The sequence below is a fragment of the Nyctereutes procyonoides genome, unplaced genomic scaffold (assembly GCF_905146905.1).
Source record: "Nyctereutes procyonoides isolate TBG_1078 unplaced genomic scaffold, NYPRO_anot_genome, whole genome shotgun sequence".
In the NCBI taxonomy this organism is placed as follows: Eukaryota; Metazoa; Chordata; class Mammalia; order Carnivora; family Canidae; genus Nyctereutes; species Nyctereutes procyonoides.
The window spans coordinates 46,447,478-46,458,716 of record NW_026575131.1 but is presented as its reverse complement, the minus strand read 5'-3'; the positions used below and the strand labels follow the sequence as shown (position 1 = coordinate 46,458,716).

The following is an 11,239-nucleotide window of genomic DNA, read 5'->3' as shown; positions in this document are numbered from 1 at the left end:
CTGTAAACGGAGCTGTTCACACCTTCCTCCTGTGGTTCTCATGCAGGTGGAGGAGGTGACACCTGTAGAGGGCTTGGCACACAGTACACATTCCTGACACCACGGTCAGCTTTAGGAGAGGCATATGAGCTCCTTTCTTTAAAGAAGGAGAGATGGGATGGCTGGGTGGCTCGGTGGTTGAGCATCTGCCTTCAGCTCAGGGCCTGATCCTAGGGTCCTCGGATCGAGGACTGTATCGGGCTCCCTGCTTCTCCCTCTGCCTATGTCTCTGTGTCTCTCATGAATAAATAAATAAAATCTTTAAAAATATATATGAAAAATGTTATTTTTAAATTTTTTTTTAAATAAAGGAGAGACATGACCCAGGGTCGCTGTTAGCAGTGGGCCCTGGAGGAAATCCCAGGTCACAGGGCTGTGAGACCCCTGATGAGCACTAGACATCTCTGGGCCTGTTTCCTCATTTGGAAAATGAGGAGAAGAGCAGTCCCTCTTCCTCAGGATGAAGCAGTAGGATGCACATAAAGCTGAGGCTTTGGCTCACAGTAGGTGCTTAGTAAGTGGAGGTTAGGGTGGGAGTGGGTGCTCTGTACATGATGCACAGTGCAAGTGTCCGGGAAGGCGCCTGGGGGCTAGTCTCGATCGCAGGAATGACCACTCTCTGGACTGACTGGGCTATAGATGGGCCCCAGGAAGACCATAGGTGGAGTGGGTGTGGGGCTTCTCGCATCTGCAAGGTGTAGATGCCTGGGATCTGGAAAGAGCTTCCAGCGTCCAAGGCTGCCTTTGCAGACGACTTGAAGTGTGACCTTGGGCAAATCACACTGTTTGCCCTAAATGAAGGGTGATTGCTTCTCAGGCAGCCCTGCTGGGATGCCATAGGCAGCCAATGCAATGGCAGAGAGATGGGTGCTTTGTAAACTGTAAAGTATGGTGCCAGCCTCAGTGAATGACATTACTGTCACCCCCTCAGAGGCCTCCTCTGGCAGTTCTAATGAATGAGAAAGGAGTTAAAGCTTTGGTCCCCTTGAGGAACTCAAGGATTGTTGGGGGGAGAGGGAACTCAGGAGGTTGGGGGTAGGGCTCAGCCTTGGGAGGCCCTGGGGTGAGATGTCTTAGGCCAGATCTCTACATCTGGTCTCTGCCCACCTAAACTAACAGCTACCGGGGCACTTCCAGGCCTCATGGTGGACAAAGATCTAGAAATCAGCCACTTCCTTGTATACTTGGGGAGATCATGGCTCACAGAGGGCGCAGCCACACCCAGGGTCACACAGTGAGGGCAGAGGTGAGATCCCAGGCATCCTCTCTCTCATCCGGCAGGTTTAAGGTGAAAAACATGCCTTCCAAGCAGATGTGACTCAGTGACGTGCGTTTATTCCCAGAACCCACGGAGACCGGATTCCACAGTGGAGTGAGGGGTCACCCCGTCCTCCTCTGACCCGGCTTCTCGCCCACGGTGCTCTCAGATGCGGATGTGGAAGGTGCTGTGCGCAAAGAGAAATAGAGTCCGTCATGAGGCAGAGCTTGGCCCTGGCTCGTCCTCCTCCTGAACTCTCCCAAGGGGAGTCCCTGACACAGGCAAGGAACTACTAAGGGGAGATGGGTCCCCTTAAGAACCCCAGGCGGTGGCTCCCCTGACTCCCACAGGGGCGGAAAGCACACCTCTTTGAATGGGAGCTGACCTTCGGGCTCCGCCCCAGACTTGCTGTGGGACTCAGAGTGGCTACCCCACCCTGGGCTTCAGTCTACTCCTCTGTAAACGAAGGATAATAGCCGTCCCTCCTACATGGGGCTGTAATGAGGGCGAAAGGGACAAAGGCACAGGGTGCTGTCGCACAGAGCTGCTATCAGCGATAGGGCTAATTCAATTGTCATTATTCCTGTCTGTCAGCTAAGAGACCAGCGGGCTCCTCCAGGTAGAGGATGGGGGGACCTCCGTGCACATAAGGACACCACCCATAATTATAGCCACGACAGCAACCCCAGCACACAGATACTGAGCACCTGCTGTGTGCCAGGCACTGCCCTAAAGTCTTCCCATGTACTAACTCGGGGGTCAGCCAGCTGTTCCTGCAAAGAGCCAAATGGTTGATACTTCCAGCTTTGTGCAATGACTCAGTTGAGCCTTGTCGCTCAAAAGCAGCCGTGGCCAGTACATACATAAGCAGGCATGGCTGTGTCCCAGTGAAACTGTTGATGGACATGGAAATTTGAATTTCATATCCATTTCACATGTCGTGGAGTACTATTAGTCTCTAACCTTTCCCCCACCATTTATAGAATGTAAAAGTCATTCTTAGCTCCTGCGAGGTACAAAAGTAGGTGGCTGGCCACCCCCCATTAACTTACTATCAGCCCTCCGGTGGGGGCTCTGATTCTTCCCAGGACTGCCAAACCCAGTTGCCCACTCTGTTCACTGCAAAATGTTCAGGCAAGAGAGGGCTGAAGACCAGCCATGTTCCCTTCGCCTAAAGAGCTGTGTCCACCCACAGGGGGTGCTCATGGGGCCCCCAATTATCCCCACTTTAAAGATGCAGGGACTGAGGCCAGGGAAGCTGGGAAAGTTCTCTATAGTCACAAATGAATGAATGGAGGAGCTTTCACAAGTGGAGTCCGCACACTAGTTCTGTAGGAGCCCCTCTCAGACATGGAAATGGATTGTGCAAAGTGGCGAGGAGTGTCACACCTGAGGAAGTCGGGTGCCCGCAGGATCATGTTCTGGAAGTCTTCCAGGGAGAGCCGCCCATCGTGGTCCCCATCGGCCTCATCTAGCACCTTCTCGCACACCAGGCTCACCTCCTCAGTGCTCAGCTCCCCTCGTGTCAGCTTGGTCACTGTCTGCTCCAGGTCCCATGCACAGATGTAGCCGTCATTGTTAAAGTCTGTGCAGTGGGATAGAGGGGATGTGGAGTGGGGGCACAGCTGGGGGTAGACAGGCCGGGCCTCTTGTCCCCTTGTTGCAAAGGAGGAAACTGAGGCACTGGAGGGAGCCCAAGACCCTGGGGTAATAGCTGGATCTTGCTTTAGAATTGGGCAGAGTCCTGCTGGGAGGTCATTCATTCCCCCCATAAGTACTTATTGAGGACCTACTATGTGCCAGGCATATGTGACTGATTTTAATCTACAAGTATTTAGTGAGCGCCTACGATGTTCTAGGCACCGTGATAAAGTTTTGTTCATTTGACAAGCTTTTAGTGAGCACCTACTGAATGCTAGGCGCTGTGATAAATTTTCCGCCAGTTAGTCACACAATATGGAATGCCTACTTTTTCCCAGGCACGGAAGACAGATGGGGACAAAAATAGATACTCTTGCTGCCCTTGGGTTTCATCAGAGAGAAATCAGGATGAAGAGGAATGAAGCAGCACTGCTCCATGCTGGGAGAGGAAATAGGATGTGGGGTGTAGAGTGGTTGAGGGTGGAAGCTGCTTTTGGCCTAGACTTCAAGGTAAGCAGGAGTCAAGGCAGAGCTGTTCCAGACAGAGGGAACAGCAGATGCAAAGTCCTAGAGGGAGGAAGAGTTTGGGGAGCTGGAGGAAGAGAGAGGCCAGTGTAGCTGGAAAGGAGTAAGGGGATGAGGTCAGCAAGTAGCAAGATGGGGCACAGGACAAGTCTATGTGGGGCCTCAAAGCCCCCCGGGGAGACATCTGTGACTGCAGGGCAGCTCCTAGCCCCATACCTGGTCTTGTTCCCACCCCCACCCCGCCCCCATGTTCCCCTACCCCCGAACTCTGCACACACCATAAATTTTAAAAGCATAGTAGGCTTTGAGGTCGCGGGGAGCCATTTCGCTCATTACAGAAAACATGTCCAGGAAGTTGTCCAAGGTCATGTGGCCGTCCCCGTCCTCAGAGAACACCTGGGCAATCCTCTGGCGGAACGGGTTGTCCTGGGGACAAGAAGCAGGGAGGGGACTCAGGGTACCATATGAGATCGCTCTCAGCACCCACCTTCCTGAAACCTTCAAGTACCCCCCACCTGAAAACTTCCTCCCTCCCGCGGTCCCAGGAGAGGACTTCAGGCACTCCTGCCTCTGCCCCTGTGGTCTTGGTGGCCTTGACCCCACTTCTGGTTCCGGATGCAGCCACCTGACTGGTTGAGGTTGATCAGAGGTCACTATCCATTGACAACCGTGATTGGCTCTGGGGGAGGCAGGGGGAGCTCAACCTGGCCAGAGGCTGCCCTGGGATGGTTCCCGAAAGATGGAGGTGGAGGGATCTGCTTTCTGCTGGTTGCAGAGTTGACCAGAGGAATCTGGGGCTGTTGGGGCTTCCCTTCACTACCTCAAGCTGACAGGCTGCCTGAGACTGAAGCCCCCTCCTGGGAGGAAGTGGGAGGTGGAGGGAGATTCCCGAGCACGACCTCAGAGACCCTGGTTCCAGCTGTACCTGGCGCTAGCTCTGCCCCTAGAGTTTTTTCTCCTGTGTTCCATTATATTTCGTCCCTCTCGAATGAGCTTTCTGTCCCTTGTGATAAAATCATCTCTACTCAGTCACTCACCCCACAAGTCACCTTTTGGCAACACAAACTACATGACAAACATCCAGCAGAAAAGAACCTGCTTTTTTAGTGGCTCCTGCCATGAAAAGCAGAACTCCCATTCCCTGAGCACTTGCCAAGCAATAGGCCCTGTGCCAAGTCCTTTACCTGCACTACCTCATCTCATCGTTCAGACAGCCCCAGGTTTGAATCCTGTCTCTGTCACATCCTAGCTGTGTGACCATGACCAAATATCTTAACCTCTCTGAACCTCACTCACTTCTTTCATCTGTAAAGTATATCCCCTTCATAGGAACGCAGCAGGGAGCATCTCTATTTTCCCCCCTCCCTACCCCATGGCCCACGCACACCTTCAGCTCGGGCATGCTGCTGATGAGCTCGTAGGGCACCTTCACATCAGGACAGCTGGTATAGTCGAGGGGGACAAGCTGGGGAGCCAGGTCCTGGTAGCGATAGAAGAGCCTGGTGTGGGGAGGGAAACACCAGGAAGGGCTGGGAGATGGGGTGGGGAGGGCTTTTCCCTTTCCTCTCATTCTTGCAGCTACTCGCTACACATCATGGGTGCCCAAGAGTCATCAGCTCTAGGCCCAGTCCTCAAGCACACAGAGCCGAGCACAGACACATGTACCCCCTGGGGACAGGGCCAAAGTGGATAAAGGACCCCAGAGCTAGGGGAGACTCGAGTGAGGACACTGGTACTGCGCTTTGAAGAATGAATAGGAGCTGACCAGGCAGGTGGGGACAGCAAAAGGGAGAGTGCTTAAGGCAAGATCATTGCACGTCAAACATTCAGAGAATCTGAGTGAATCTATGAATCCTGGATATTATCACAATGTTGGCAAGACTCTGCCTCTAAAGACCCCCTATTCTCACATTTTCCTCTCATCCCAGAATGTGAGGGTTCTCTAAATGGGGAGAGCAGAGACAAAGGCCAATATTCAGGATTTTTTTTAATGCATGCAAGGCATTTTGCAAAACACCAAGTGCCACCCCCACTACCTAGATTGTGAGGCCAACTCTCCACTCCAATGTCCTCCCTGCTGATGCTCTATTTTCACCAGAGGCATGAGTCTAGGCAGCCTTGTAGAGACCATGCTTGGTGAGTCAGAGGTCCCCAAGCTGCTAGGGGTTGTTTCTGAGGAAGATGAGGAGGCCTTGGGTCATATGATGGCTAGGAACTCAAGAATGGGGTATCTGGAATTTAAACACTGACCACCCAGTTCTCTGCCCAGGCTGCCTCATGGAACAGCCTGGGTTTGGGCTTCTGTACGGCCTTGAGCATGTCCTTCTTCCCCTCTGAGCTTCAGTTATCATGCTGCCAAACAAGAAGCTCAGGATGAACAAAGCACCAGCCCTCAAGCTCCTTGGAGCTCTGCCCATTTGCAGAGCTGGGGCCAGCTCCCCTGTCCAAACCTCAGTTTCCCCATCAGTAATCTGATCGTAATGGCCAGGATGACCCTACGAGCTGTCCTCACCCAGACAATGGGGCTCACTGGTGAAAGGTGTGCCCATCAATAATGGATATCCCATGCCCACACAATTGGGGCCTTGGCCCCTATCACTCTGTATCTGAACCCCGGCCAGCTTGGGTTTCACAGCTCCAAGTTCATCGGTCGGGGCCTTTGGACAATGGCCCCATGGGCTGAGCAGTAATGTGGGATACTCATCTATGCCTCTCTCGCTCACACAAGCGACCTGCAGCAGCATCAGGCTGCCTACCCACACCCTTACCTTGGTGCCACCCCCACAGCCCAGAGCTGACTCTAGACTCTACCCCCAGGTTCCCAGCCTCCAGTCCCAGCCTCTTTACACTGGGCTCAGGGGATCTTTCTAACATGCTAATACGTCTCCCCCCAACTCTCCAACCCCGCTCACATATTCTCCATGGCTCTGCACAACCCATGGGAGAAAGCCCAAGCTAATCAACCTAGAGACTGTGACAATATGACAGGATGTGGCTTCTCATCATCCCCATCTCTGCCTCCATCCCCTGACCATGCCTGCAATCCCTCCCTTTGCATTTTAACCACCATGAAGCACTCAGTCCTGTCCAATTGCAAACATCCTCCAGCAACGGATAGAAATTGGTCCTAGGTCTTCCTCTCTTTCTCCCCAGACCGACCTCATGATTTCCTTTCTCGTGAAGAAGGTGCAGTCCTGCGGAGAGAGATGTTGACTTGGCCCAGAGCCTGCCTCAGGGGCTTCCTTCCTCTCCCTCTCCCTGCATGCCCATCTCTGCCTGATGCTGCATGCAGAGCTGCACCAGAAACCCTTGCTGACTGCACAGCCAGGACAAATGATGCTGTCCCCACTTCGCAGGCCGGGGAAACCAAGGCTGCTAAGCCTACTGAGGGCCTAGCCCATCACCCCTACCTGATATGCTTCCAGCTGCTCATGAGTGAAGACTGTCTGCTTGTTGCCCATGGGAAAGACCACTGCCGGGACTCTGGAACAAGCCCCCAGTCTTCTCAGAGCCACACGGGTTGCCAGGCTGCTGCACATCAGCGTCTGGGCAAATATCCCTGCCCTGGCTGTCACCTGCCCACCTGCCCTGTCACCCCCAGCCTGGGTGAGATCAAGTTACAGCTGAGCTCTCTGGGCAACAGCCTGAGTATGTCCATGGCCACCAGGACAAGAAGGACTGTCGGAGGTCACAGAACAGCAGACCATGTCTGCCACGACTGGGTGAGGCTGGAGGCATGGGGCACCTTCCAGAGCCAGGCAGGGTGATGAAGAGACTGCAAGCATATCCCAACTCAAATACCAGTTCTCCACCCAGTAGCCTTGGGCCTTAGACAAGTCACCTGGTCTCTCTAAGCCTCGTTTGTAAGATGGAAGTTATATTAGTACCCAACTCATCAAGTTGCCCTAAGACCAAACAAGATCATCAATGCAACCAAAAAACCCCCACTTTTTTGATTTTGGGTATGACCCAGTTTTAGGCACTGGGAGCATAATAACTGGGTGAAAGAGATAAATGAGGTCCCCAGGTGTGCATTGGAGATGATGATGATGATGATGATGATGATGATGATGATGATGATATGGCTTAAGAAAAGTGATCCAACATATAAGTTTGGGAAACAATCAGTTAAATAATACCAAACAGAATTCTTTATTGCAGGACTAGGACTTGTCAGAGCCTTTAGCATGCTGATGTTCGCCATGCACCCTCAATGGGTAGGTACAATGTAGTAGCTGCCAACTTTATTAAGACCCAGAATCCTTTTGGGCAGAACACCTAAAGGTCAAAAATCCTTTAACCTAGTGCTCTATGCTTGTCTTGTTCTGGATCTCTCCTGTCTCTCCACTTTGTTCTTCTGCTCAGCCTTTTCCAGTGCCACACTCCAGGCCCCCTACACTGCTCTTGGATCTTCCCCCTCCCTCATCCCCACTCTTTCTGGTCTGGACGATCACAGTTCCTCCCATTCTCATCAACCCTCCTCAGCCCCAGTCTGTGAAGCCATCTTGTAGAATGTAACTATGATCAGGCTTCAAAGACCCCCTTAGGATGATTTCTTTTTTAAAAAACTGACAATATCAAGTGTTGGAGAGGATGTGGGGCAACTGGAACTTTCATTAATTGCTGATGGTGATGCAAAATAGTTTAGCCACTCTGGAAAATGGATCAGAACTTTCCTATAGTTGAACATATACTTACCACGTGACTCAGCCATCCCACTCCAAGTAGTTACCCAAGGAAAATGAAAAGATCTGGGCAGCCCCGGTGGCGCAGTGGTTTAGCGCCACCTGCAGCCCAGGGTGTGATCCTGGGGACCGGGGATGGAGTCCCACATCAGGCTCCCTACATGGAGCCTGCTTCTCTCTCTGCCTGTGTCTCTGCCTCTCTCTCTGTCTCTCACGAATAAATAAAGTCTTTAAAAAAAAAAAAAGAAAAGATCTATGGGCACACAAAAGCCTGTACATGCCCATAGCATGAAGAAAATACTTGCAAATCATATATCTGATAAGGGACTGATCTCTAGAATATACAATGAACTCTAATGAGACTACAATAAAAAGACAAATTGCACAAATTTTTAAAAATGGCAAAGATTTGGGAGGGGGGGTGAATAGATGGAACACAGGATTTTTATGGCAGTGATTTCTTTTTTTTTAAAGTAAGCTCCACATCCAGCATGGGGCCCAATGCGAGGGTTGAACTCATGATCCTGAGATCAAGGCCTAAGGTGAGATCAAGAGTCAGATGCTTAACCAACTGAGCCACCCAGATGTCCCTTTGGCAGTGTATCTACTCTGTATGATACTGTAATGGTGGATACATGCATTATACATTTGTCCAAAACCATGGAAGACACAATACCAATAGGGAACCTTAATGTAAACTTTAGATGATATGATGCGTCAATGTAAATTCATCCCATGTACCAAATGCACTAGTCTTGTGGGGGATGTTGGTAATGGGGGAGGCTGTGGGTGTGGGGGGGGCAGAAAGCACATGGGAGATCTCTGTACCTTCTGCTCCATTTTGTTGTGAACTAAAATTGCTCTAAAAATAAAGTCTATTAAAACAAAACAGAACAGGTAAGGGATTTGAGTAGTCATGTCTCCAAAGGAAATATACAAATGGCAAATAAGTATATGAAAAGATGCTTAACATCATTAGTCATTAGGGAAATGCACATCAAAACTACAATGAGATATTACTTCACACCCACCAGGATGCCTATAACAACAACAACAACAACAACAAGACAGACAATAGCAAGTGTTGGCCAGGATGTGGAGATACCGGAACCCTCATACACCACTTGTGGGAATGTTAATATGGTGCAGCTGCTTTGGAAAGCAGTTTGGCAGTTCTTTAAAAGGTTAAACATAGGGACACCTAGGTGGCTCAGCTGTTGAGTGTCTGCCTTCAGCTCAGGGCATAATCTTGGGGTTCCGGGATCAAATCTTGCATCAGGCTTCCTGCGAGGAGCCTGCTTCTCCCCCTGCCTATGTCTCTGCTTCTCTCTGTGTGTCTCTCATAATTAAATAAATAAAATATTTTTTAAGATTTTATTTATTTATTCATGAGAATACACAGAGAGAGAGAGACAGAGGCAGAGACACAGGCAGAGGGAGAAGCAGGCTCCATGCAGGGAGCCCAATGTGGGACTTGATCCCAGGTCTCCAGGATCAGGCCCCGGGCTGAAGGCGGCGCTAAACCACTGAGCCACTCAGGTGCCCAAAATCTTTTTTTTTTTTTTTTAAGATTAAGCATAGAGTTACCATATGACCAGCAATTTCACTCCAAGCTGAACATAACTGCAAATATATGTCCACATAAAAACTTGTATGTGAATGTTCATAGCAACATTATTCATAATAGCCCCCAAAGTAGAAACTACCCAAATGATTGTGGTCCATTCATACAATGGAATATTATTCAGTCATAAAGAGGAATGAAGTCAGGGCACCTGAGTGGCTCAGTGGTTGAGCTTCTGCCTTTGGCTCAGGTCATGATCCCAGGGTCCTGGGATCGAGTCCCATATTGGGCTCTCTGCAGGCAGCCTCCTTCTCTCTCTCTGCCTATGTCTCTGCCTCTCTCTGTGTGTTTCTCATGAATAAATAAAATAAAATCTTAAAAAAAGAGAAAGGAATGAAGTCCTGATACATGCCACAATGTGGATGAGAATTGAAAACATCATGCAGAATTAAAGAAGTTAGACACAAAAGGCCACGCAGTGTGTGGTTCCATGTATATGAAACTTCCAGAATAGACAAATCCATAGAGACAGTGAGCAGATGAGTAGTTGCTAGGGGCCGGGGGAGGGGGACAGAGAGTGACTGCTCATGGTGATGGGGGCTTCCTTCTGGGGTGATAAAAATGTTCTGGAACTAGATAGTGGTGATGGTTGCAAAACTCTGTGAAGGTCATAAGTCTCACTGAGCTGTGCATTCTAAAGGGCGACTTTCATGATTTGTGAATTATATCTTAGTTTTATTTATTTATTTTTTTAAATATTTTTTATTTTTTCATGAGAGACACACAGAGAGAGGCAGAGACACAGGCAGAGAAAGAAGCAGGCTCTCTGTGGGGAGCCCGATGCAGGACTCAATCCCGGGATCCTGGGATCACGACCTGAGCCAAAGGCAGACGCTCAGACACTTAACTGCTGAGCTACCCAGGGGCCCCATATCTCAGTTTTTAAAAATATTTGTCCATAAAGAATGACTGCAACTTTATGCATAATTACTAAAAACTGGAAACAACACAAATGTTCTTCACCTGGGGAATGGTTAAACAAACTGAGTTCCATCCATACAATAGACTACTACTCAGCCATAAAACAGAATGAACTACTGATATACACAAAAGGAATGAACCCCAAATGCATTATGCTAACTGAAAGAAGCCAGACTCAAGAGACTACCTACTGGATGATTCCATTTATATGACATACTCAAGAAGACAAAACTGTAGGGACAGGAAACAGATCAATGGTTGCCAGGGGCTACAGATGGGGAGCAAGGGAATCTTAGGGGTGATGAAACTGTCTTATATTTTGATTGTAGCGTTGGTTACATAGCTGTATTCATTTGTCAAAACTCATAGAACTAAACACCAAAAAGGGTGAGTTTTTTGCATATAAATGCATTTTTGAAAAATGAAGACAATTAAGAAAACTAATTAGCAAACACCTTACTCCCTAGTGCCTCCTGGTTGAAGTCCTGATTGCTATGCCTGACCCCATCAGACACCCTGTGATTTGCTTATGTTCCCCCAACCTGT

The 11,239-nt window shown here is 49.7% G+C and overlaps 1 protein-coding gene across 2 annotated transcripts; it reads right to left on the bottom strand.

The window, feature by feature from the left end:
• Positions 1–1,462: 1,462 nt before the first annotated feature.
• Positions 1,463–6,924, bottom strand: CIB3 (calcium and integrin binding family member 3). Of its 2 annotated transcripts, XM_055343259.1 has the most exons (6): positions 6,874–6,924; positions 6,623–6,657; positions 4,851–4,962; positions 3,742–3,889; positions 2,687–2,882; positions 1,463–1,484 (listed from the first exon to the last, which is right to left on the bottom strand). In XM_055343259.1, exons 1-6 carry the CDS (start codon positions 6,922–6,924, stop codon positions 1,463–1,465), a joined length of 564 nt encoding a protein of 187 aa, XP_055199234.1. The 2 variants fall into 2 exon arrangements, with proteins under 2 accessions (XP_055199234.1, XP_055199236.1); XM_055343261.1 differs by lacking the exons at positions 4,851–4,962; positions 6,623–6,657.
• Positions 6,925–11,239: the final 4,315 nt, after the last annotated feature.